Source organism: Prionailurus bengalensis, chromosome B2 (assembly GCF_016509475.1).
Source record: "Prionailurus bengalensis isolate Pbe53 chromosome B2, Fcat_Pben_1.1_paternal_pri, whole genome shotgun sequence".
In the NCBI taxonomy this organism is placed as follows: Eukaryota; Metazoa; Chordata; class Mammalia; order Carnivora; family Felidae; genus Prionailurus; species Prionailurus bengalensis.
The window spans coordinates 98,414,949-98,441,777 of NC_057349.1; the positions used below are offsets into that span (position 1 = coordinate 98,414,949).

The window sequence follows — 26,829 nt, forward strand, 5'->3', positions numbered from 1 at the left end:
TCTGAGCCTGCCCTCTGGACCTACGCCCAGCAATGCTGAACTGCAACATAAGAGCACCATAAGGCTGGGGGGCAAAAGTCTTCAGTAGAGCCCCTCTTACCCAAAATTCTGGGCCAAATAGAAACTGTCAAAGTTCAGCTTTCCTCATAGAGTACACTCTTCCCTACAGATTTTCTTAAAATAACAGAGATTCTCTTAATTTGGGGTAATGATCTTGTGTTTCTGTATTCAGGAACGCAAGTACACCATGTCGCCTCCTAAAGCCTTTTCCATTCCCAGGGTTGTGGGATGTTTACACAGAAATACACTGATGTGCATACTTACCCAAAACAGGCAGGAGTTAACTATCCACAGGCAGAATGGGAAGCTACTTAACGATACTCAATTAGACCATTTTCTTTCTCACCAGCTCTTCCTAGTATCCCTGCTCCAAATTTTCTCCTCCACTGCCCGTCATAAAGACCAATTGTGTATCTTTAGAATCTTAAGTACTGTATTAGTTAAAATTATATTTGGCTGTTGGTCATAGTTAAACACAAAATAAGAGAGGGTGAAAGGAGATGGGAATTTCTTTCTCTCCCTCATATTAACATCCAGGGGTAGGAAGTACAGAGACAGTGTGATGATTGCTCCCATGGAGTTCTCAGGGACCCATGCTCCTTCTGTCCTGGAGTTCCAACAAATGTGACCTCCATATCCAAGATCAACACCTGGTCTGAGATGGAGCTCCAGCTGTCACATTCATATATAAGTGGCAGGATGGGCAATGGGGGTGAGGAAGCTGCCACTTCAAGGAAATTCCCAGAAGCTGCCACCTGACATTTTCACTCTCATTCCATTGGCCAGAACTTAGTCACATAGCTACGCCTCGCTGCAAAAGAGGCTTGGAAATGTCATCTCCATCTGGGTGGCTATGTGCCAAGATAAATATTCAATTACTATAGAAAAAGAGGAAAGCGGATATGGGGGAACAACCAGCAGTCTGTGCCATAGGGCCTTATTGGAATTCCAAGAACTATTAGAATATAAGTAACCCAAAGAGTGGGGTTCCAAATTAACTCATTGCCACTCAGAATTTTTGTGGGTATCAGCACCGCTACGAAAAAAGAGTGTCTTATGAGAATGGCATTTATGCCCAGGGGCAGGCAGAAAGGACAGCTAAGAAAGGGGCTGCTCAGAGGGCCAAGGACATGATCATTCATCAATACCACCTTCTTCACAATTTTTCCTAGGGCCCTTTGTGTGTGATCTCATCCTGCTTGACATCAGGAAAAATGCCTGTGGATTTTTTAAGTATAAACCACGAGTTCTGTGATAGATCCTACAGGGCTAACTGACTATTGCAATCCATGGCCAGCATGTAATTGAGCACCTATGAGGTGCTAGTCACTAAGTGTTAATTCTCACAGCAGCTTATTTTGTATCATTATGCCATTTTACAAGTGTGAAAACAGGATCAAGACTTTAAACAATTAAATCATATAGGTCAAAAGTAGAAAGAGGTGTTTAATCCACTGATCTCTCTCAGCCTGGAACAAGACTAGATTAGAGACGTTCATGGTTTCAAGCATCTACAAATGTGTGTATCAACTTTTCATAAGTGAATCATGTAAAAGGTGTGTGTGGGGTGGCAATTTTTAAAAGCTGTGAAGAGTTTTATAAAACAGAGACTAAATAATAATAAAAACGGTGCCTTCCAATTTATTTTGGAAATCCACATTTTCATATGTCATGTTGCAATGGACCAAGATGCTCTTCTGTTTGCTCATCTAAATATGCCTTGGATCATAGGATTTAATTTTGTGGTGACCCAGCTCTGATTTTTGTTAATAATACTGCAAATGTTGATGTCATTCAACTGATGCTACTTTTTTGATAGAATGAACATATGAAGGAAGATGACCTTGCGATGGAACAAAATGCAAATGACCCAGCACAAATAAGTCTCTGCCAACATGCTGATAAGCCTGTCAAGCAGAAAAAAGAGAAAGGGTAAAATGAAATCATTTTACTAGGGACTCAAGGAAATGGATTAAACACTGTGGAGGAAATTGAGTGACTGAATAATAAGTAGGTTACATGTTAACTCAAAAATATTTAAAGCTGAAATAAAAGCAAGACTGTTAAAACAGGTCAGACAACTAAATTAATGTTTCACCCTAGGTAGGACTGGGTTTTTAACAAGAGTAATTGCTAAGAGAAATTTCTTTTTATATTTATACAGAGTAATTATTTTTCTTCTAGTTCATTTTTAAAGAGTAGCCACTGTGAAACTCCCTTAAGTTAAATAAAGTGACTTCAATTTGGTGTAGATGAATTTTCCGAACCACTTTGAGGTGGAAAGCATTTATTCTGTTTTTCCCGCCTGCTAAAGATACAGCTATGCAATGGCCCTACAACTGCTCGGCTTGGACGATGGGACTGGGACCACCGATAGGGATCCTGTCCTGATGAGGGGGACCTACTTGTCCTTTCTATATCTGCGCCACCTGCGAATCAGGGAGCTACAGGTATGTGGATGGCATGGCATGCTGGCTTCAGGTGTCTGAAATGTTGGGTTGTCTCCCAAGGCGGCTTTCCTGCTTTCCCAGTAGCAATGCATCCTTACACCTGTTCTTTGTTTGGATATTTTTCCACAAAATCAGGCCATTCTGGGGGTGGTGTGTTTTTCAGCAGTAGGGTTGACCTGGCAACCCCATTCAGTTTTACTCTGTTGTGTGGGGCCAGCAAAGGGCAGGGGCCTAACCTGGTCTTTCTTTGTTTCAGCGCGTCTGTTTAGGAATTCTGAACTATTTCAGATCTGTTGAACGAACGCTGACAATCAACACTTCAGGCCTCACCATGGTTGCAGGGAGTCTGGTCCCCACCACAGAGGACAGTTCCCGGGTAAACATGGCAAAAGGAGGCTTGGGCATCTTGCAAGGCCTGGGAGCTCACCACTATGTCCATGGGACATCTGCTGAGCACAAGGTGAGGTCAAGATTCGAGATTTTTTTCTCCCTTGATTATCCTGTCTCCCAAGCGCCCTTCTTCTTATGTAGCACCTGGAATCAGTTAACGTGATGGAATGACAGGTGGAGGGTTCTTAGGGATATGCTTTAAAAAAAAAAAATTTAATGTTTATTAGTTAAACATTAATTTAAAATAAAATATAATGATAATAATTTAAAATAAAATTTAATGGTTTTTACTGTATTTTATTTTTTAAGTTTTAATATAATTTATTGTCAAATTGGCTAACATACAGTTTGTACAGTGTGCTCTTGGTTTTGGGGGTAGATTCCCATGGTTCATCGCTTACATACAACACCCAGTGCCCATCCTAGCAAGCACCCTCCTCAATGCCCACCACCCATTTTCCCCTCTCCCCTACTCCCCCATCAACCCTCAGTTTCTTCTCTGCAAAATTTAATGTTTTTTAATATTTATTTATTTTGAGAGAGAGAGAGAGAGAGAGAGAGAGAGAGAGACAGAGACAGAGTGTGAGTGGGGGGAGGGCAGAGAGAGAGAGAGAAACAGAATCCAAAGCAGGCTCCAGGCTCTGAGCTGTCAGCACAGAGCCCGATGCAGGGCTCGAACCCACGAACCATGAGATTATGACCTGAGTCGAAGTCAGATGCTTAACCAACTGAGCCAGCCGGCGCCCCAGGGATATGGCTTTTTAGAAAAATGCAGTGTCCACTTGAGAGTAGGCAGAGAGCAGTAAAAGCAGCCCTGGAGGACACATGAGGAAGGAAGGCATTTCAGCTGCAGGTTTGTTGACTCTATAGTGAGCAGAACATGAGGAGGCCTTTATGTTATCCTAGCCTGAGAACCACATGTCTTTACAGAGACGCTCTCATAAGACCCTTTTTGACATTGTTAGAGGTACCCTTCTGCCTCTTTCCTGTTTTGCAAGCCCCAAGTGAAAATACAGATTAGAAAACAAAGGTAGAAAAAAATTGGAAAGAGCTGGACAATTAAATATCGTTCATCCCTGTAAAAGCGTGTTTGCCCGTTGGTACTTTTAATATCTCTTGAATATATTTTTCTATAGTCCACAAAATTCATATCAACTCCCTTTCTTTAGGAATAAAATTAAAAGTGCCTACAGTTTCTTGGAATATGGCAGACACTCTTGCAATATTTTCATTTCAATCTCTAGAAATTTTATTCCTGAAGGTAGGATTTTATAGGAACTTAATCTTCTTAAAAGATAGTTTGACAAATGTGAAAAATAAAATCTAATTTGCTACGAAGCAAGTTGAATTTTAAGCTCATATGACCCCTGACTTAAAGCTCGTCATGTCTATAAGGCTGAGAAATCTTATTATCAACTGTCATCCATAGGCAGTCTAGAGTAGCTCTGTCCAATAGAAATACAACACAAGCCACGTGTATAGTTTACAATATTCTAGTAGCCACATTTTAAAAGTATAAAGAGGGGTGCCTTGGTGGCTCAGTCAGTTAAGCTACTGACTCTTGATTTCAGCTCAGGTCATGATCTCACAGTTCCCGAGTTCAGGGCCCTCATTGGGCTCTGCACTGTGACAGTGTGGAGCCTACTTGAGATTCTCTCTCTTTCCCTCTCCCTCTCTCTTTGCCCCTCCTGTGTACTCTCTCTCTCTCAAAATAAATAAATAAACTGGGGACTCCTGGGTGGCTCAGTCAGTTAAGCATCCAACTCTTGGTTTCATCTCAGGTCATCATCCCACGCTTTGTGAATTTGGGCCCTGCATCAGGCTCTGTGCTGACAGCTCAGAGCCTGCAGCCTGCTTTGGATTCTCTGCCTCCCTCTCTTTCCGCCCCTCCCCTGCTCGCACTCTGTCTCTCTCTCTCTCTCTCAAAAATAAATAAACTAAAAAAATTAAAAAATAAATAAGTAAACTTTTAAAAATTTTAAAAATAAAATAAAAAATAAATGCATAAATATGAAATTAACTTTAATCATATAATCTATTTAACCCAATATATCCAAAATATTATCATTTTAACATATACTCAATATAAAGAAATAATTGATGAGATACCGTACTTTTTTTAATGTTTATTTATTTTTCAGAGAGGGAGAGAGAGATGAGTGCAAGTGGGGGAGGTGCAGAGAGAGAGAGGGGGAGACACAGAATCTGAAGCAGGCTCCAGGCTTCAAGCTGTCAGCACAGAGCCTAAATCGGGGCTCAAACTCACAGACCACGAGATCATGACCTGAGCTGAAGTTGGATGCTTAACCAACTGAGCTACCCAGCCACCCCTAATGTACTTCTTTTTTATACTAAGTCTTCAAAATGTGTTTACCTTATATATACAGCACACGTCCACTCAGACAAGTCACATTGCAAGTGCTCAATAGCCACATGTGGTTAGAGGCTACTGTATTACAGAGTAGAACAGCTCTAGATACTGAACAACATTTTATTTTTCCATCCAGTCACCTAGGGTCCAAGCTTCACTCAGTATATGGGAGACTTCTCTTTTTGGTCTCCTTTGCTAACAAGTACCATCCCCCATCCGCTCCTCATACACAGTGTTGCCCCTCTGCCCCTCTCACTTGATCCTAGCTCGTTAGTCAAGTCCAGTAAGTATGCCCCTCAGTGGAGCTAGAGGGCAGGGTAAGATGCTTCTGAAACGAACACACCTATAAAACAAACACATCTTTCTCTTGCTAATATTGAGCTGACCTCATACCATAGCTGTGCTGTTATTTGCTAATAGATTAAAAAAAAAGAAGAAGAATTTTTCTTACCACTGAGCTCTCTCTCAGTTTGTTTGTTCTGGGATGGAGTTTGGGGGTAGACACAAAGGAAGGGAGGGGAATCAAATCCTATTCTGCCCCATCAATGGTAGGAGGAGCTTCTGAAGGGTGTGCAGTATTACTGTTCTCTGCTCTCATAAATGACAGGAATAACAGCTCCCTTGGAAGCTGCCAGAAGCTACTGCTATATGTGAGAAACTCCAGGAGGTGGCCTTTTTTCAGGGTCTTTAGTATGACCATGTGGTTTAGCTCCATGTGTGTGGCCTTGTCAACATTTAAACTGGAATGTCCAGGCCTAACTATGTGATTCTTTCCCCTGTTGGGGATGGGAGGCACAGATGCTAGTTTGTTGGGGGTGATCCCACAAGGCCCAGGGCCAAAACTGGGGCCAAGATCATTGCCCTTACCAGCCTGGGGAGTTGACATTGGAGAAGCCCCTAAGATGGAGACCTCTTCTCTGGATGGAGGAAAATCTTGAGCTAGTATTAATAAGTGCTCACTCTGTGACAATACCCAAACAGGAAAGCACCTACCACCCATCATGGGCACTTTATGAGTTTACTTTAAGCATGTGGCAGAGTAGAAGGAGCCCCCAAATGAGACGTAACAGGCTTTTCCTGCACATCTGACCATAAGCAAGTCTCTTTTGACATGGAGGTCTGACATCCCATGGCATGTTCAGGATCTGCCTGGACTTGGCATGCTAGTAGCAGAGGCTGTTATGAGTAAGTGGAGGGAATGAGGAGGCTGCAGAAAAAAATCAGGCCAGTCCATTAAAGGCTAGGTTAGGTGCTCTTTAGGATAGGGACCAGTTCCAAGGTTGGTGGGGAGCAGAGAATTTTAAATAAGAGAATGGCCCTCTTCATCGCTTTATAAGTTTCTCACGATATTTGCCCAAATGTGATCACGTTCATTCCCTTGCCTGAAAGGCCTTCAGGAGTATCCTGTTTCTCCTGAGATAAAGTTCAGGCTCCTAGGCATAGTCTTCAAGGCCAGGCACAATCTGGCCCCCAACCTCTTGGACCTCATTTCCCTCCACTGTCTCTATATTTCCATTCTTCTGGATCTGGGCCTGGCCCTCCTCTCAATGGGCAGAGCTGTTCATGCCTCTGGGCCTTGTACATATTGGCCCTTCTGTCCCTCACTTCCTCTTTCCTTGGTAAGTACCTACCCTATCCAAGAGTCCATTCAAATAACACCTCTCTGGAAGCCTTCCTTATATCTCCATGCAAAGCTGAATGGTTCTCCCCATGGTCTAACTCCGTTATAGCACTCAGCTCATTCATTGCTTCATTCATTCCCTCATTCATTCCACAAATGTTCTGATCAGTTTGCTAGGCACTGAGGATACAGCAGTAACCAAAACTGGCACAAATCCCTGCCATCATGGAACTCTTTAGTGGAAAGAGACAGACATTAAATAAATAAGCAACATATATAGAATGTCAGATGGTTTGGCACCAAAGCTTCCTCAGACTTCCTAGTTCCTTGCAGTTGGGGCCTAGTGATGAGCTTTGGCCAGTGGGCTGTGAGCAGAAATGACATGTCACTTCCAGACCAAAGTATTTAAGAGCTGGTCCTTGACCCTCGAGCTCTTTTCACTTGCTGTAGCCATTGGAAGGCACTTATTGAGCCACAAAATAGAAACATCCTGGACCACTGGGTCACTGTTGGAAAATGGCTGCCTAGAAAGCAACGTGTTCTGCAGTGGACTCTGCATAAGTGAAAAATTAATTTTAACTGTAGGCCACTGAACTTTGGAGTTCTCACAGAATAACCTAGCCTTTGTAGACTAGTGAACATGGTGATAGGCACTGTGGAGAAAAATTAAGAAGGAAAGGGTGATAGAGGTGGAGGCTGGTGATGGGATGTTGAAGCTGTAAGTAGGGTGGTCAGGGAAGGCCTTACTAAGAAGGTACTATTTGAGTAAAGACCTGAAGGAAATCAGGAAGGAAACCACATAACTGACTGGGAGAAGAGTGACAGACAGGGGAAAGCCAATGCAAAGGCCCTGAGGCAGAACCGAGGATAGCATTGTTGTAAGAACAACAAGGAGTTCAGCACAGCTCGAACGCATGAGGGGGAAATTGGCAGAAATTATAGTGGGGAGATTGGAGGGGTGGGGAACAGGTTGTGTAGGGCCTTGTGGACCATTTCAAGGACTCTGACTTTGAGTGAGAATGGGAGCCACTGGAGAGTTTTGAGCAGAAGAGTGATGTTATTTGATTTACATTTTAACATCTATGCTGCTGCATTGGGAATAGACTGAAGACACTGTAGGACTAAAGTAGACTAGTTAGGAGGTTATTGTATTAATCAAACTAGAGGCAATGTGTCTGAGAAGACAGCACAGTGAGAAATGGTCAGATTCTGGACATATTTTGAAGGTACAGCCAGTATGATTTCCAGGAAGATAAGATGTGGAATATAGAAAAAGAGAAAACAAGATTGATTCCAAAGTTTAGGTCTCAGCATCTGGAAGTTTGGAGTTGCCATCATCTGCCATCTTAGAATGGGTTTGTTAGGAGATCAGGATCTCAGTTTAGGATTTAGAAATTTTGAGATGCTTATTAGATGTTCAGGTGGCAAAAAGAAACAGAAAGTTGGATATGTATCATTCATACAGTAGGCATTAAATAAATATTTATTGGGCAGAAGAAAGGCTCTGTTCATTAACAAAATAGTTGTGACATCACAAAAAGACAGTGTACATGAAATTGCAAAGTATATCATGCTGTTCAAATGAAGAACAATTTGCTACAATAACAATATTATATTTATCAGGGGAGACAGAGATAGATTTTTAAATTTTCTTTTAAAAATATTTGAAAGATTATAGCCAATGGGTTGAGTCATTCATCTGACAATTTTTGGTGAAATTCTTATACCGGGCTATTATTATCTGCAATCAATGTAAAGATTATCTAGAAAAAGGTAAGCTGGTCAGAGAAATATTGTCTAATTGCCAAAAGGCCTAAAATTCATATTAACAAGTGATGGTAGAAACCAGTGGAATGAAGAAAACAAATGATGGGCTACCAATTCTACTATATTTACTATATATTCAAATAGTTATCTTGGCATCAGTTAATTTGCAGTCTTAAAACCATATGAATCTTTCCAAAGATCAGATTATTTCTTACCCAAACAGATAATTATTGCCTTCCCCTTCCTGCCACTCCTCTAAGCATAATATTGAAGGACCAACTGTCTAGACCACAGAAACTTTAGAAGGGGCAGCCTTCCACATAGTTGTGGAAGAAATTAGAAAGGAAATATGATAATGGCTGAGACATAACCCTGCATGAAGTAATTTGTCCATCTAGTCTTTGAAATTCATCTCCTATGGACATAAGCACACATTTCAGAGACAGGAACTGAGGGAAGAAAAGAGAAGGAATATGTATGTCTATGTAGAGGGCTTGAACAATGAGGCGCTGGTGGGGAGAGTGGAAAAAAAGGCAATTTAAATAGATAATGGTAGTACAGTCAGCATCTTGACACTGCAATGCTTTCCATCAGCTTCAGAAACTCAATCTAATAGCTGTTTCTTTAGTTTTAGAAAATGCCCCAGCACAAGAACGTTGGGAAAGTTTTTCTCCGATAAAGTGGATAAAGGACTCCACACTATGTTGTCCCTTTTCTCCTTAAAGAAGAGCCCAGTTTGCATAACAGGTGATAGGAGCTAAAATGCCAACAGCAAAAGCCAATATACTAGCTTATAAATCTAAGCAAGCTGTTTAATTTTTGTATGTGATGTCGTTTTCTCAGCATGTTTTCTGTTTTTCATTGGTGCTTATCATTTTATAAGAAACAATACTTTCAGTTTGGGAACTCCTAGTCAAAGAAGGCACCTAATTATTAAAAAGTTGTATGCCTAGGTGTGCCTGGGTGGCTCAGTCAGTTAAGCACCTGACTTGAGCTTGGGTCATGATCTCACAGTTTGTGAGTTCGAGCCCTGTGTCAGGCTCTGCACTGACAGCATGAGCCCACTTTGGATTCCCTTTCCCTGCCCACTCTCTGTCTCTCCCCAACTCACTCTCTCTCTCTCTCTCAAAAATAAATAAACTTAAAAAAAATTTGTATGCCTAAAGAATAGCAAAAAGCAGAAATTGGAGCCCTTGTGTACTGTTGGTGGGAATGTAAATCATGCAGCCACCATTTACAGAAGAACAGTATGCTTCTTCAAAAATTTAAAGATAGGGGGGCGCCTGGGTGGCGCAGTCGGTTAAGTGTCCGACTTCAGCCAGGTCACGATCTCGCGGTCCGTGAGTTCGAGCCCCGCGTCAGGTTCTGGGCTGATGGCTCAGAGCCTGGAGCCTGTTTCCGATTCTGTGTCTCCCTCTCTGCCCCTTCCCTGTTCATGCTCTGTCTCTCTCTGTCCCAAAAATAAATTTAAAAAACGTTGAAAAAAAAATTAAAAAAAAAATTAAAGATAGGAATACCATATGGTCCAGTAATTCGACTTCTGGTCCAGCATTGAAAGCAGGGATTCAAAGAGATATTTGCACACCTATGTTCATAATTATTATTCTATTTGCCTATTATATTTGCCTATTATTTACCATAGGCAAAAGGTGGAAGCAATTTGAGTGTCCATTGACAGATGGTAAACAGGATATATACATAAAATGGAAAATTAGTCAATCTTAAAAAGGAAGGAAAATATGACACATGCTGCAACATGGATAAAACTTGAGAACATTATGCTCAGTGGAATAAGCCAGTCACAAAAGGACCAATACTGAGTGATTCCATTTATATGAGGTATCTAGAGTAGTCACATTCACTTGAGACAATATGGAGAATGGTAGAGGCCAGGAGTTGGGGGGGAGAGGGAATAGGGGTTATTGTTCAATGGATACAGAATTCCAGTTTTGCAAGGTGAAAAGAGTTCTAGAGATGGATGGTGGTGATGGATGCACAACAATGTGACTATAATTAATGCCACTAAACTGTAAACTGAAGAATAGCTAAGATGATAAATATTATTTATATCATATTTCATGTATATATGAAAAACTGGGCCAATGTCTCCTAACCTTTTTTTCATTATTGCTTCCCCCACAAGGACTCATTTTAGACTTTTTTCCCCAACAGTCCCCCTCCAAAGAAATGCTAATACCAGAGATATGCCACATATGTGTATAGTATGTATATCTGTGCTTTATACCATAAAAAAGTAAGATTTTTTTGTCCTCCAGGAAATACTTTTCTTAAAAAAATGTTTATTTATTTTTGAGAGAGCACAAGCAGAGGGAGGAGCTGTGAGAGGGGAACAGAGGATCCCAAGCAGGCTCTGTACTGACAGGCTGACAGCAGCAAGTCCGATATGGGGCTCAAACGCACAAACCACGAGATCATGATCTGGGCCAAAGGCAGATGCTTAACCGACTGAGCCACTCAGGTGCCCCTCCAAGAACTACTTTTTACCCTGGACATTATCACCCCCATTGAGAATGCATTTATTAGGTGTAATGACATAAGGTGAGAATCCATGAGGGCCAAATACAGGATTTCTGACTGGTATATGTTAGAAGTACAAGTAAGCATCATAAAATCATAGACTAAAAGAAATCTGTGTACAAAAATATAAAGAACTATCTCTTCATCCATTCTTTTACTTATTTTCTAACTTTTTATGTGTTAGGCCCTCTAATAAACACTGAGGATACAATAATGAACAAAAATATACATGTTCCTTACCCTCATAGTACTTAAAATCCAGTGAGTGAGACAAATATTGATCAATACTCACACAAATAAATGTAAGACAACAACCTCAGTAAGTGCCTCAAAAGAGATACTTGGTGTTATAGGGAAGCCAGCAGGAGTTCCCTGTGAAAGTAATGATAGAGCTGAGGTTGGAAGGCGAAAAGGCTTTAACTAGGCAAAGGAGGAAGGAGATCTTTCAATGGAGAGGAGATAGATTGTGCAAAGGACCTGTGCAGAGAAAGAGCATGGCACTCACAAGAAACCAAAAGACATGAATGGCTGGGACACAGTGATCCAGGTGGAAAGTGATGCAAAATGAAACTAGCCCAAAGTTTCTTGAACTTGGCACTATTGGGGTTTGATAATTCTTTTGTTGTGGGAGGCTGTCCCAACCATTACAGGATATTTAGCAGCATTCCTGGCCTTTACCCCCTAGATGCCAGTAGCACCTACCTCCAAGTTGTGACAACCAAAAATGTCTCCAGACATGGCCAAATGTCCACTGGGGAGCAAAATCACATTTGGTTGAGAACCACTGGAGAGAGTTAGGCAGGGGCCAGACTGTGTAGGCCCTGTTAAGGAGTTTTGCTTTATTCTGTAAGTGATGGAATGCCTTTCAGGGATATTAAAGTGGAGGAAACAAGACAATCAAAACTGCATTTCTTTGTTTTTAATAATTTTTTTAATGTTTATTTATCTTTGAGAGAGACAGAGCATGAGTGGGGGAGGGGAAGAGAGAGAGGGAGACACAGAATCTGAAATAGGCTCCAGGCTCTAAGCTGTCAGCACAGAGCCTGATGTGGGGCTCATACTTGTCAACCGTAAGATCATGACTTGAGCCAAAGTTGGAAGCCCAACCAACTGAGCCACCTTGATCACCCCTCAAAACTGCACTTCTAAAAGATCTTCTGTCAGCAGTGAGTAAAATGAGGGAAAAGAAACTCAGGCCAGAAGCAATGTGGATAGACCAATTAAGAGGCTGAACCAGTTTAGAAGCTCCTAGACTTTCCTGGTGAAAGCTAATTACAGCTTGGAACTAGGATGGTGGGTGGTGGAGATGCAGAGAAGTGATGGATTGGAAAGATAGGAAGTCAAATCAACAGGAGTTGGTGATAGACTAAACATGTAGGGTGAGGCAGAAGGAGATGGCAGGAATGATTCATGCTAGAGGAAGTGACTGGGTGATGGTGCTGTTGACCAAAATGGGCAAGTTGGAGATGGCCCAGGTTTGTGGGAGAAACACAATTTTATCATATTAAATTTGAGGGGCCTTTGAGATGCCCAGGAACAGATGCCAAATAGGTCATTGGATATGTGGGTCTGGAGCTCTAGGAGGCCTGGATTACAGATACCAGGGAGCAAATGGTCTAAAGAAGGTAATCTCAGCAGTGAAAGTATACTGCATCCCAAGGAAGGAGTATAGGAGGAAAAGATGAGGTCCTAAGACTGGGTCTTAAGTGTGACTCCTGTTTAATGACCCGATAGAGAAAAATACACCTCAAGCATCAGCAAAGGGATGGCTGGAAAGTTGGTGAGACCAAAGAGAAGGTGGGGTCTCAGGAGGCCAGGGAAATGAGTGAGTCAAGAAGCAGGGAGTGTACAATGTTTACAGCAGCACTATCGACAATAGCCAAAATATGGAAAAGAGTCCACATGTCCATCGGCTTTGGAATGGATAAAGATGTGATGTGTGTATATATATATATATATATATATATATATATATATATATATGATGGAGTATTACTCGGCAATCAAAAAGAATGAAATCTTGCCATTTGCAACAATGTGGATGGAACTGGAGCGTATTATGCTAAGTGAAATTAGAGAAAGACAAATATGACTTCACTCATATGTGGAATTAAAGATACAAACAGATGAACATAAGGGAAGGGAAGCAAAAATAATACAAAAACAGGGAAGGGGACAAAACATAAGAGACTCTTAAATATGGAGAACAAACAGGGCTGCTGGAGGGGTTGTGGGTGAGGGATGAGCTAAATGGGCAATGGGCATTAAGGAGGACACTTGTTGGGATGAACACTGAGTGTTATATGTAGGGGATGAATCACTGGATTCTACTCCTGAAATCATTATTCCGCTATAAGCTAACTAACTGGGATGTAAATTAAAAATAATAATAAGGGGCGCCTGGGTGGCGCAGTCGGTTAAGCGTCCGACTTCAGCCAGGTCACGATCTCACGGTCCGTGAGTTCGAGCCCCGCGTCCGGCTCTGGGCTGATGGCTCAGAGCCTGGAGCCTGTTTCCAATTCTGTGTCTCCCTCTCTCTCTGCCCCTCCCCCGTTCATGCTCTGTCTCTCTCTGTCCCAAAAATAAATAAACGTTGAAAAAAAAATTTTTTTTTAAATAATAATAATAGGGGCGCCTGGGTGGCTCAGTCGGTTAAGCATCTGACTTCAGCTCAGGTCATGATCTCGCGGTCCGTGGGTTCGAGCCCCATGTCAGGCTCTGTGCTGACAGCTCAGAGCCTGGAGCTTGCTTCGGATTCTGTGTCTCCCCTCTCTCTGACCCTTCCCAGCTCATGCTGTCTCTCTCTCAAAAATAAAAAACATTAAAGAAAGAAGAAAGAAAGAAAGAAAGAAAGAAAGAAAGAAAGAAAGAAAGAAGCAGGAAGTGTAAAACTGTGTCACATGCTCCTGAGAGATTACATAAGATGGCTAAAGAAAGTCTGCTGGATGTGGAGAAAAGGTCACTGTTGGTCTTAGTGAAAGTGGTTTGCTTTGATGGAGACAGGAGTCAGATGGAGATGGGTGAGGAGTAGGAGATGAGGAAATGGAGACAGTGAATGCAGATCACATCTTGGGAGGTTAGATTGTAGGGAGGAGGGGAGACAAAAGGTGGGACCTGGGGAAGGACAAGAGGATATTTTGAAAATGAGAGGGATGTGAGGGACACATGAGTGGCCCAGCCGGTTGAGTGTCTGAGTTCGGCTCAGGTCACAATCTCATAGTTCATGGGTTTGAGCCCTATGTCAGGCTCACTGCTGTCAGCACAGAACTTGCTTTGGATTCTCTGTCCCCCTCACTCAATGCCACTCTACTGCTCATGCTCTCTCTCTCTCTCAAAAATAAATAAACATTTAAAAAATTAAAATAAAATAAAATAAAATAAAATAAAATAAAATAAAATAAAATAAAATAATATAAAATAAAATAAAGGAGAGGGATGTGAGCATGTTTTAGTTTCAGTTGGGAAAATAGCTGGCTGCAAGGAGTTGGGTATCCAAGAAAAAGGGAAGTTTCAGAGATGGGAGGGAATGGTCACAGAGAAGGGGAGCAGGGTTGTTCCCCGTAGAACAGAAGGAAGTGGAGAGGAGGGTGTGAGCCAGCAGGTCTGTGTGAGGGGAGGTGGAGAAGCAGAGGGGCTTCTGCTGAGACAGAGCGAAGAGTGGGCATGAGGTGGGCTTGAGAAGAGTGAAGTTTGAAATTGTAAGAATCATTATCAGAAAAATTATTCTCAGGATGCAACAGTTCCTCAGTCATCTGAGAGAAATTATGATTGGAATACCCAGATTACTTGCACTTCTTTCCTAGAGTTGCCATAACAAAACACCACAAAGTGAGTGGCTCCTAGCAACCAGGAGAGAACTTTATTCTGTCATAGTGTTGGATGTTACAAGTCCAAAATCAAGGTATGAGCAGGGCCATGCTCCCTCTGAAGTCTCCAGGGGAAGATCCTTCCTTGTCCCCCCTAGCATCTGGCAGTTGCTAGTAATCCTGGCTGTTACTTGGCATCCTTGGCTTCTAGATGCATCACTCCAATCTCCACCCCTGTCCTCACATGGCTTTCTCCCCTCTGAGTCGGTCTCCATGTTTTCCTCTTTTTATAAAAACATCAGTCGTTGGGAGCTCCTGGGGGCCTCAGTCGGTTAAGCGTCTGACTTCCGGCTCAGGTCATGATCTCACAGCTGGTGGTTCAAGCCCCACATAGGGCTCTGTGCTGACAGCTCAGAGCCTCTAGCCTGCTTCAGATTCTATCTCCCTGTCTCTCTCTCTGTCCCTCCCCTGCCTGTGCTCCCTCTTTCTGTCTCTCTCTCTCAAAAAAAATTTTTTAATTAATTAAAAAAAAAAGAACATCAGTCATTGGAGTCACCCTACTCCACTATGACCTCATCTTAACCTATGTATGTCTGCAAAGGCTCCATTTCCATATTAGGTCACATTCACAGGTTTCAGGTGGACATGAATTTTAGGGGAACACTATTCAATTCAGTATATATATTACTAAGACATGAGATTGTGTTAATGCATCTTTAAAGTATTTGTATAATTAAAATGAAAAAGTCTGTAACAGCTCATGTGTATAGATCTCAAGTGCTTCATAAGCACAGTGTCAACGTGCCCCCTGTAAAACTGTTGTGGTATCTCCATTGTCCCCGTGTTACAGGTGAGGACACAGAGGCCAAGAGTAGCTGAGTGACTTGCCTAGGGTGAGATCCTGGCAGAGGTAGGCCCAGAACACAGGCACCCTGACCAATAACACTCAGCTCTATTGCCTGCCTTTTTCCAGGTAACCTGGAGTTAATCAGAACAAAACTTAATCGGCTATTTATCTATGTCACTACCCTTCCCCGCCAACATTCTTTGCTCATATCTCTTTCTCTACATACAGTGCTTTATGCATTCAGTATGTCTGCAGCTCCATACTGACAGCCCACTGCATGAGAACAGAAGCCTACTGTTTGGCCCATTTGGGCTGGCAAAATATAACTCTTTCTTTTCCGGTAACTTCTGGGCTTGGCTTTCTTTCCCCAGGTCCACAGCATCCAGTTCATGGAGTTCTCAGAAGTGGAGAACCAGGATGACTACTACAGCATAGACGCGGGTTACGTCTACACCCAGGACCAGCGAGGAGTGCATGTCATGTATGATGAAGCCTTGAGTGATCTGAAGGAGCTGGAGGCAGAAATGCTGCTTGTAGCCAGCCATTACATTGAGAAAGAGAAAGGTCAGAAGTCAGATTTTTAAAAATCAACCAGCCAAACAAATAATAAACACTAAGGGCTCTGTTTAACACCTTCCACCTGGAAACATACATGCATATCCAATAGTATCTGAAAACTCAGTAAGTGCATACACCTCCCCTGCTTTAGAGAAGATATGGTTCTGCTTCTAGCTCAACTCCCTCTTCTTGTTGGAGACTGTGACTCCTCTTTCAAAGCGTGGTTATAATTCTGACTGTTGTTTAGACTCTGTTCCCCACCAGGTGAAGGGGGTGTCATGCAGGGCCCCGAGGGAAGCAAAGTAAGGGAGTGAAGGTAATAATTCTTTTTTCCTAAGTGACAAAAAAGTGATTGACCTTGGGGAAACAGCAGTTAGAAGCAGAGACACCCTAGAGTTCCTAACAAAAATCCAGCAGGATAAGCACCAAAAGGAGAAATCATTACTCAGGGTAATCAAATAACCTATACTATGGGTTCTCTTCTTCCTTCTGGCGTCACTCAAATGTACGCAATTCTAGAAATAGGTGAGGAAAGAAGAATCCTTTTGGAATAATATGATGACATTAGCATTATATTTGAAAAGAGCTTAGAGTTTCTAGACATATTGCAACACCTAAAAGGAAATTTAGCAAGGGTTTGTGCTATTTTGTAATATATGTGGTTGGTAATTAAGAATAATTCATTTTGGGGCGCCTGGGTGGCTCAGTCAGTTAAGCGTCCGACTCTTGGTTTCTGCTCAGGTCATGATCTCACAGTTCATGAGTTCAAGCCCCACATTGGGCTCTGCATTGCTGGTGTGAATCTGCTTGGGATTCTCTCTCTCTCTCCTCTCTACTCCTCCCTCTCTCTCTCTCTCTCAAAATAAATAAACTTAAAAAAGAGAATTTTAATATTGATATAAAATACTGCTCAAAGAATGTTTGACAACTAACCTTTCAGAGCCTGACAGAATTAACTTAACATTGGGTTGAACTCTGCCCTCTTTGTTACAGACCATGGGTGTCTGAATCATGGGATGCAGTGATGGCATCCAACATTCTAGGGCATTTAATTTCAACTTTTAGCTTTTATCTTTCCCGGTTATTCTACATACTGATGGCATCATTTTTATTGATATTAATTTATAATACTGTGCAACTGTTTCAAGCTGTTAAGAATTTAATATGATTGAAACAGTCAGCAGTTATTTAGCCACATGAACAAGACCATTTTTCAACTGAGCTAGTGAATATGTAGTCATCTGTCGTGGAATGATTTCCTAACCTCTGCTGAAGAAATTCCTGATCAAAGTCTTTTTCTTGTTCAGTACCCATCATATACGTGATAATTATTGAACTCAAAGTTCAGCACCTGAAACTCTCTTACTTTTTGATATTTCAGCCTGAAATAGACCACTCAAAAATTGAAAGCAATACTCATGCTGGTATTGAAAATTTAACATTAATATAGTGGGAAAATATTTTAGCTGAATATAATGACAATGATTACTTACCTTTATTGATTTAAGTTAGGAATTAACATAATTAAGGAATATCTTAGAAACTTCTCTGAGAAGTTTTTACTTGGCTAATATCACTTGGAAGAGCAGGGTTAACCTGGGTTTGTGGTTAAACCACCAGGGACCTATTTTTAGAGAAGGTGAAATGTATGTTTTGCCTTTAAATTACAGGTTTGAGGATATTTTCGTGAAGATTTCATATTAACTGAATTTTGGTTGTATTTCTAAAATTAGCCTTTAAGACTAAAATTAAAAAGTGGAAACAAAAACCTCTACTGACTTAGAAGTCAACAAGTGTGAACTTAGGTCCTAGTCTTGGCCAATGGCTCTCCAGCTGATTCTTAGGAACCCCTGTGACTGACTGACTCAGTGTTTTCATTCCTGAGATGGAGCTGACAGTTCAGGGGCTGCTTTTCAAATGAGAATAGCCCCGTGGAAAGGCCTGTCTCTAATCATTCTCATCCCCCTTCTCTCCCAGGTCACAAAGAGGGCAGCAAGTCAAATACTGGCCAGGACTGGGGATGGGCCCATGCAAGCGTGGACAGATTTGCTGTGCTGTATGACATATGGACCTGGGAAGCAGTTCTTCTAGAAAATAAGCGCCAGGTATTTCTCCCTAGAAAACAAAACATCTGTTAAGCTTTCTTACAAAACCCAGTATTTAAAACAAACAAAAAGCCTGTCTTTTGGGGCAGCTCCTAATAAAGTATGTAATTATTCTATTTAAATAATCTCAGCTAGTTGTAAGGGTGTGAATAATAAGTTTATTTTCTTGTGGTTCCTTGTTAACAAAAAATAAAATGTGAAGGGTACTACTTTATCTTATAGGCATAATTTGTTAGAGAGCTGTATAATTTAGGATCTTATATATATGTTTTTAGTGAGGATGGGTGATGATTCCATTCACATTCATTGTCCTGTCAGGGACGAGCCTCACTTTGCTACACACAGACACCCTGACTTTATTATGGCCTTTAGAAATACACCACATGTGGGTGGGGCAGGCAGTTGGGCAAGGTATGCTCAGCGCAGCAAGTTACGAGGGTGAGTTTAAAGCAATGAGATGGCATCTTGCTAAATTCATCATCATACCATCAATGGCTCATATCCTAGTAATAAATGAGACACTGCTCTTCATTTGTATCCACAGCATGGATTATTAGCCCTTCTGATGGTCACCAACTCTTGGGAGTTTATTCATCAAACATTAAGTATCTCCTCTGTCTCAGGAACTATTCTAGACATTAGGAACATATGGATAAATAAGAGAAGATAATCTCTGTCTTTAAGGAATTCTAGTCTATAAAAGTTGACCCAGTCTCTAAGTAAAAATTACAGGTGACTCACAGCTTGCAACTGAGGCACACACAAGAGCCCCAGAGACCACCGCGGAGGGAGGAATTTGTCCTGTGGGAGGCTATTGGAGTAAAGGAAATATTGGCAAGTCTTCTCAGGGAATAGATCTTTATTTAATCCTGTTAATAAGAGATGTGTAAGATGTTGTCTGTCAGAGAAGGGAAAATTCTTAAGCAGAGGAAACAGCATTAGCGATGTCAGGGAGGTGTAAAATGAGGATGGTGAATTTGGAGAACAAGAGGACTTCTATGGCTAGGCTGTAAAGGCATGATGAGAAACGAGCTGAATGTGTTTTCGGTGCAGCCTGTGAAGGGCCTGCTAATCCATACAACATTTACAGTGTATTTTATGAGCAAAGAGGAGCCATCGGTGAGTTCCAGTAAGGGAGAAATACGACCACAGCTCCGTTTTCACCAGTTGCTGGGGTATTCGTGGGGAGAATAGATTAGAGTGGAGCTCGTGCAGAAGAGCAGTGCAGTTATTGCAACAGTGACCTGGAGAGGGAAGACGGGACCTACACCAAGGATGGAACAGTGAGAACAGGAAGGAGGGCAGACTTGAGAGCACTTTGTAGAAATGGAGATGTTGGGATTTGAACATCTTTGTAGAAATGGAGATGTTGGGATTTGACGCTGGGGTGAGAGTTTAATAAGGGTGGAATTAAAAAGGACTTTCTCAGGGTCAGGGAGGAGGCTATTAACTGAAATGGAATGCAGGAGGAGGGGCACTTTGGAGGGGAAGGTAATACCGAGTCTGCCACAACAGGCATGTGAGGAGAGTTTGCTAAAACTCAGGTGTGAATGTTTTGTGGGAGGTATAGGTTTGAAGGTCAGGAGCAGATATGAGCTGAGGTATGAAGGTGAACGTTGAGCCACAGTAATGAATCAAATGACTAGGAAAAGCCAGAGATGTCTTAAATGCAGCCCTGGGTAATTCTTGAATTTAAGGGGAAGATCACAGAACAAGAATCCTTGAGGGGAACAGGAAGTAGCCAAAGAAACTAGAGGACAAAAAAGAAGGGATAGTGTGATAAGAGCCAATGAAGGGGGGGTGCTTTTAATTAGGAGAGGACAGTTACTAACTAGTGTGGCATGCAGCGAAACATCAAGAAAGAGGACTCCTAAACACCAGGCAGTGGGGTCAGTCCCCAGGGTCATTGCCAGCTTCATAGGACTCTCAGAGGAGGTATGGGGGTGGAAGCCAGCTTACAGTGCACTATGATGTGGTCAGAAGATGGGGAAGTGGAAATGTTTTCTTTGAATTGTTTTTCTAGTAGATTAGATGGTTAACCATTTCATCTACTCTCTGGTCTATTACTCACAGAGATGTAGGTCACCCAATTTTTGTAAACACCTGGCTGGGCTTAAAGGGTGAGAGCCTCGGGCTTTGAAAACCGTTCCTCTTTTCAAAGGGAACTGGCCTCTACAGAGTTTGCATCTGCACCCTTCATCTGCCAGTTAGAAACTTCCTTTGATCAACTAAGTGAGAGATCTAGACTCAGAGTGTAGCGACTGAAAAGGCTACATTAAATGTAAATAAGACAGAATCCCTGAACTCAACAAGTTTATTGTCGAAACATGAGTTTTAAGCAGCCCCCCTTTTCTGGGCTCTCTCTCCCCACCTTCCCTTTCAGTGCTTCCAGGCCTCCATAGAAGAGGAGTCCTCCAGGCAGGACTCAATGGCAATAGAAGAATAGAAGGGCAGAGAGGACTGAAAAATCGATTTCTCCACACTTTGGCATACACTTCATTCTGTGCTAAGCTACCAGGGCTGTTCACTAGTTTCCTCTATGGTAAATGAAATTATTTTAACTTAAAAAAATCATTGAAAACGCCTCCCCCCTTTCTACCCTGACAATAAGTTCTCTATAGAAACTGAGCTATCTGTGCCAAAGCTGTGACACGTGGCCTTCTAAATCAGAAATTCTGTCAAAACAGCCTATTTCTAATGGATAACCCTTTGTGTTATCTAGAGTACAACTGATTTCTCCCAGTCCTGATTCTACTGTTCTACTGCCAAATATATTGGAATCCCTAGAGTTAAGAATTGCTCAAACACACTGGGCTGTCTTAAACCCTGAAAGTAACCATTTTGTGTGTAAACTCTCATAAAATTAGGGCGGATGTGAATTCAGGTGAATTAAGGAACTCAGAGAAGCCAGGCATTAGCTGTCCTGGCTCCTAAGTGACGCTTGCTCCACATGCTAATTCTCTCTACAGCCACCAGAGGACACATTTTCAGGGTAATTTGAATTAGTGTTTGGAGAACTAAAATAAATAAATAAATAAAAACCCGTGACAGTTGTGGCTAGCACTGATTTTCTGTTTTGTACTTGCATTGGATCTAAAATGTTATTTTTTTAAGTTTTTTAAGTCCCAGAAATATAAGACACTTGAAGTAAAAATAATATAAACACAGAAAGGTTTGAGATTATTTGTTTTGTTTTTTTCCCATTTTCTCTAATATTTGATGCCTACCCTCAGTGTGTACCACGCATTATTTTGCCTGAGAGTTGGCCCTTGACACACACAGGTGACATTTGACAGGCGAGGAAGACTTCTTAGACAAATAACCAGCCCAGAGTTTAAATGGAAATGGGCCAGTTAGCAAACAGATAATACATAGAACCTGTGAGGCAGAAAGATCCTGGTCTTTCCCCTGTTGGGAAAGTATTAATAATAAAATTATGCAAGGGTCCATCTGAGAGTTTCTTGAGGTTGAGGCCAAAGCTTAAAAAAGCCTAATGAATTTTTAAAAAGAGCCACGTTTTCCTTTTCAACAACTAGTGTTGCCAATTAAACTATGACAATATGCGGGACATACTTATACTCAAAAAGTGTTTGCTGTTTATCAGAAACTCAGATTTAACTAGGTGACCTCTATTTTTATTTGCTAAATCTGGCAATCCTGTAAACAACACAAGCGAGGTTGGCAAATTAGCACCAACCTCTGCAACCTGGTATCAGCAGATTGAAATCACCAGCAAGAACCCTCCCCACAAACTTCTACCAAATAGCCAAACAATAGGGCTCTTTGTACAAAAAACAGGTCAAAGCGTACAAATACTATAAACCAGCTCCTGGGATTGCCTTGGCTCAGTCAAAAAGGTTCAAGTCAGTCCAGAATGATTTAGGGAAGTAATTGTTTCTTTCCTAATCTCCTCACCTAGGCTATTAAGTGACACCTTTCTTACCTGTCACTCCCTCCTTTCTGCTTTGTCCTCTACTATTTAATTATTGAATGTTATTCTAGACTAGAGCTCAGCAGAGGGAACAGGTAACTTAGATAACCCTGCTTGTTCAATTTTCCCCAAGGCTCACTTACAGGGCGGGAGATCTCCACCTTTCTTCATTCCTTGCTCTGAGATGTGTGAGTTCCTAACCTACGAGTGCATTGTGTGTTCTGAGATTTTAGCCTCCTTTGGTGCTTTCCCTTTCATGCTAAGGTTGACCTAAGGTCCCTGAGTCCAATGTTTCCCAAAGGGCATCCTGCAAATCCAGATGCTAAATAAAGTGCCCTAGGATCTCCCTCCTTGTGCTTTAGCATTGAAGCCCAGATACTGCACATCTGTTAATAAGACAATGTTTGATTCCTACTCTGCTATTGATTCTTGAGTGTTTACCTCTCTAGGGAGTCTTGGAAGCCATGATTAGCAAGATGGAGACACTCCTGGATTTTCCTGCCACATATTCATGTAGTGCTTGCACCTTCTCAGTTCTTTCTGGTTTTGTATTCTTTTCTTAGCTATGGACTCCACACAAAGAGAAGGCTTTTTATCACCTTCAGGGAAATTTCTTATTTTGTTAAGAAGAGGGTTGACTTCCTGCCCCAAGCCACCAGGAAGACCAACACCCAAGGAAACAAAACACACTCTTTCTCTGATGCATCTCAAAGTGTGCTAGGCTGTCAGATTGGTGGAAATTGCAACCTCAGCAATTCACTCCTTTCTGCCAATTGAATGCACACACTGGGCAAGCCTGTGTGTCTTTAAAAATATATATATACATATATATATATATATACATGTCTGTATGTATATATGTATTGTTTTAGCTCAATTTTAGCTAATTTATTGTCAAGTTAGCTAACATACAGTATATATACAGTGTGCTGTAGGTCTTGGGGGTAGGTTCCCATGATTCATCACTTACATACAACACCCAGTGTTCATCCCAACAAGTGCCCTCCTCAATGCCCATCACCCATTTCTCCCACTCCCCCCGCCCCATCAGCCCTCAGTTTGTTCTCTTTATTTAAGAGTCTCTTATGGTTTGCCTCCCTCTCTGTTTGAAACTACTTTTTCCCTTTCCCTTCTCCCATGGTCTTCTGCTAAGTTTCTCAAGTTCCACATATGATATCTGTCTTTCTCTGACTTATTTCACTTAGCATAATACTCTCCAGTTCCATCTACATTGTTGCAAATGGCAGGATTTCATTCTTTCTCATTGCCAAGTAGTATTCCATTATATATACAAACCACATCTTCTTTATCCATTCATCAGTTGATGGATATTTGGGCTCTTTCAATAATTTGGCTATTGTTGATAGCACTGTAAACATTGGGGTACATGTGCCCCTATGAATCAACACTCCGGTATCCTTTGGATAAATTCCTAGTGCTTTGGTGATATGACTACAATGGGAGCTGACACCTTCCAGAAGAGTGAAACCTCCATAAGAGGAGCTAGGGAAAGGAGACTGGGAAGGGACATCTTGAGCTAAAACTCTGAGGGAGGAAGTGTTGGATTAGATCAGCAGAGGAAAGGAATCTGTTCTGTTGTGAAATGAATGGAATAAAACTTCATAAGCTTCCAGTGAAAGCTGACTTATCCATCAGGCAATGTGGACTTGGTGTTTAGGATCTAAGAGCTTTTCAGGTACCATTGAAAATGTTTGGGATTTGAGAAAAAAAAAACTTATGCATTACTCTGAAATATGAAAAGAAAATGCAACATAGAAAGCAGTAATGCTTAATCACATGTCAGTAAAATGTAAAAACATTGTTAACTGAGCACTTATAAACATTTCTTTTGCATCTGAAAATTTCTAGATCAGATCTTCTCACTTCTTAAGAATCTCTGAATATATACTGCCCAGAAATCATAGCCAATCATTAACTCAAAGTGATGTTTGTAGCCAAATTGAAAAGCAAAATTCTAAATATCATTTAACATTTTTACAGAAAAAAAAATTTTTGAATGGGATGTGAGTATGTCTTAATGTAGTTGATATAATGTGGGACAGGGTCTCCAAAAAAAGATCGTCTAAGCCCTATGAAGGCCTGAACAGTAATCACACTGTTCAGAACTGCTTAATTATCTTGCCCTTAGGTCCCTGTTTGGGATTCCAGTCCAGTGATCTCTCAAGAGCCTTTTCCTGATTAGCACCATGACTAATTACACACAAATAGAATTTACACTCAGAACAGAAATTTCTTACGCTCACAGACAAATGTAAAAGCAAAATAAAGAACATCTCTCTCTGGATTCTCACATTAGGAACCCTCTTCAATGGTTAGTGTCTGGAAGCTTTCTTTGGTTTTTAGGAAAGGCTTGTGACCTCCACTGCAATTAAATTAAATTAAATTAAATTAAATTAAATTTAATTTAATTTAATTTAAATAAATTAAAAAATTAAAATAAATTAAACAATTTAAAAAAGAAAGTAATACAAATAATTTTTCATCAAATTATCAATAATCAAAGTATATAAATGATTTTATACACTGCAACATTCCAATAAAATTACTAATTCTCACTTCTAAAAAAAAAAAAAAAAAACAGAAAAAGAAAAGAAAAGCTCCCCCAAATGCCTTTCAGAGTTCTGTACACCAGGCCCTTCCTAGCAATTTCTAGGTAAAATTGAGCAAACTGTTAAAGAAAAGGGGTCAGAAACGAGGATAAGGAGAGGAGGCCACCTGCCTCCATTTGGTGAAAGAGTAAAATGGAGGCAGGAGAATGAGCCTGTGGAGAACGGTGTTACAGACAAATATATTTGATGGAGTGACATTGCATGCACCGTCTCATTAGAGCTTATCATTATCACATGTTATATTATTCATTATTTAAGGCTCCTTTTATTTGTGGAGAGCAGGGGAAGAGGGGACACGGGCAAAACTAGTGTCCCTTCCTTTGCCCTCCCTCCCTCTGTGGGTTTACTAATTGCTCTGAGTCGCTTTGGTGCTGCAGCTGCCCGAACCAGGCCGGGGTACCCCGCGGTACCCCGAGGTTCTGAGCGGTTTCTCTCCTGTTGATGCCCCGGGGCTTTCCAAAGCATGGAGTGGGTGGGGCCTCCCCTCTCTTTGCTGGGCCCTAGGGCTGCCTCTGCTGTTCCCTGACTAGAAACCTTATTTGCAGCTTCTTGACAGTTACTTTGAGGCCTACCAGCACGTGTTGGACCCCGAGGAGAGGTTTGCCTTAGCACAAGTGATCACTGACATCATGCACAGGTGCCCAAGGTTTGATTTCAGCCACCCTTATTTCATTAAGGCCTACAAAGATGAATGCACCTGCCTGAGGCTTCACTTGCAGCTGGTGAGGGGCATCCTCAATCAGCACGTAAGTACATTTGGATTTTAAAATAGTACATGTGCCAAGGTGTTTTCCTTTCATTGCAGGTTCAGAATCCAGGTTTTCTAGGGCAGCACGTTGAGCATGTTTATTTGTAAGCTCATTTGCATTGTTGAATTCCAAGCATAACTACAGTCTTAAATGGAAGTTTCCAACCCTAATGGTCTGCAAAGAATAGACAACTTATTTTCACTAGATGATGGAGTTTATTGGTACTGAAAGGAGGACTAAACATACCCCTTTACAAGCCATTAATGTATAAAGTTGTGTTTATTAATTTGTTTTTAATGCTGTGGCTATTTTTAGGACACTAAAGGAAAAATTAGTGTACATCCTCTGGGGAAAAGCCAGTGGCAGGAAGTAAGCAAGGGATAAATTGTTGCAGTGCGTTTACCTGAGACCTGGTTAGATTTTTTTCCTTGTAGTCAATCATTTGACAAAGAGAAGTTTTCCTGGGCCTCTTAAGATTGTCTGAACTTGGTTGCCTTTGTTTTTATTGGCTGATCCCAGGCTCAGACTGAGACACCAGCATGTCTTCGTGTGAATGGATCCTCAAAACCACGTCTGGGTGAAAATCAGTCAAATAATGAAGGGATGCAAAGGACTGCTGTTCTTCTCATGCCAGGGCTCATAATTCACACCCATGGGAAAGTTTAAGTTTTCTAATTTTAACTTTTATGTTACATTTCTAGATAGAGCGCCAGCGGGAGTATGTCCAGAGGCTTTGGCAAAGAGGCCATCCAGATGATAGCAGTAACTTTGGACTTCCCCTTAACATAATTTGCAAACAACTTATTTCCATCAACAATAGCTGGTATGGTGCTATTGTCTTTAGACATTTTACATTTAATCTTTTAGATAAGTTAAAGGGTATGATGATAAGTCTAAATACTATTCTATAAAGTACCTTTCAAGTGTCTGGGGAGATGAGACAAGTAGATATAAAAGCCACAGAAGAGGGATTTTCTTGCGTACTCAATACCCATTTGCTTTGTAA

The 26,829-nt window shown here is 41.3% G+C and overlaps 1 protein-coding gene across 1 annotated transcript in view; it reads left to right on the forward strand.

Annotated features, from left to right (window-relative positions):
• The window catches only part of LOC122489847, a 60,560-nt gene that overhangs the window by 14,319 nt on the left and 19,412 nt on the right, over positions 1-26,829 (forward strand). The window contains exons 4-10 of the mRNA XM_043592075.1: positions 1,880-1,992; positions 2,375-2,510; positions 2,767-2,970; positions 16,222-16,414; positions 18,386-18,513; positions 25,620-25,820; positions 26,525-26,646. Coding sequence (XP_043448010.1) covers positions 1,880-1,992; positions 2,375-2,510; positions 2,767-2,970; positions 16,222-16,414; positions 18,386-18,513; positions 25,620-25,820; positions 26,525-26,646 — 1,097 coding nt within the window. The remainder of the gene's footprint in view (positions 1-1,879; positions 1,993-2,374; positions 2,511-2,766; positions 2,971-16,221; positions 16,415-18,385; positions 18,514-25,619; positions 25,821-26,524; positions 26,647-26,829) is intronic.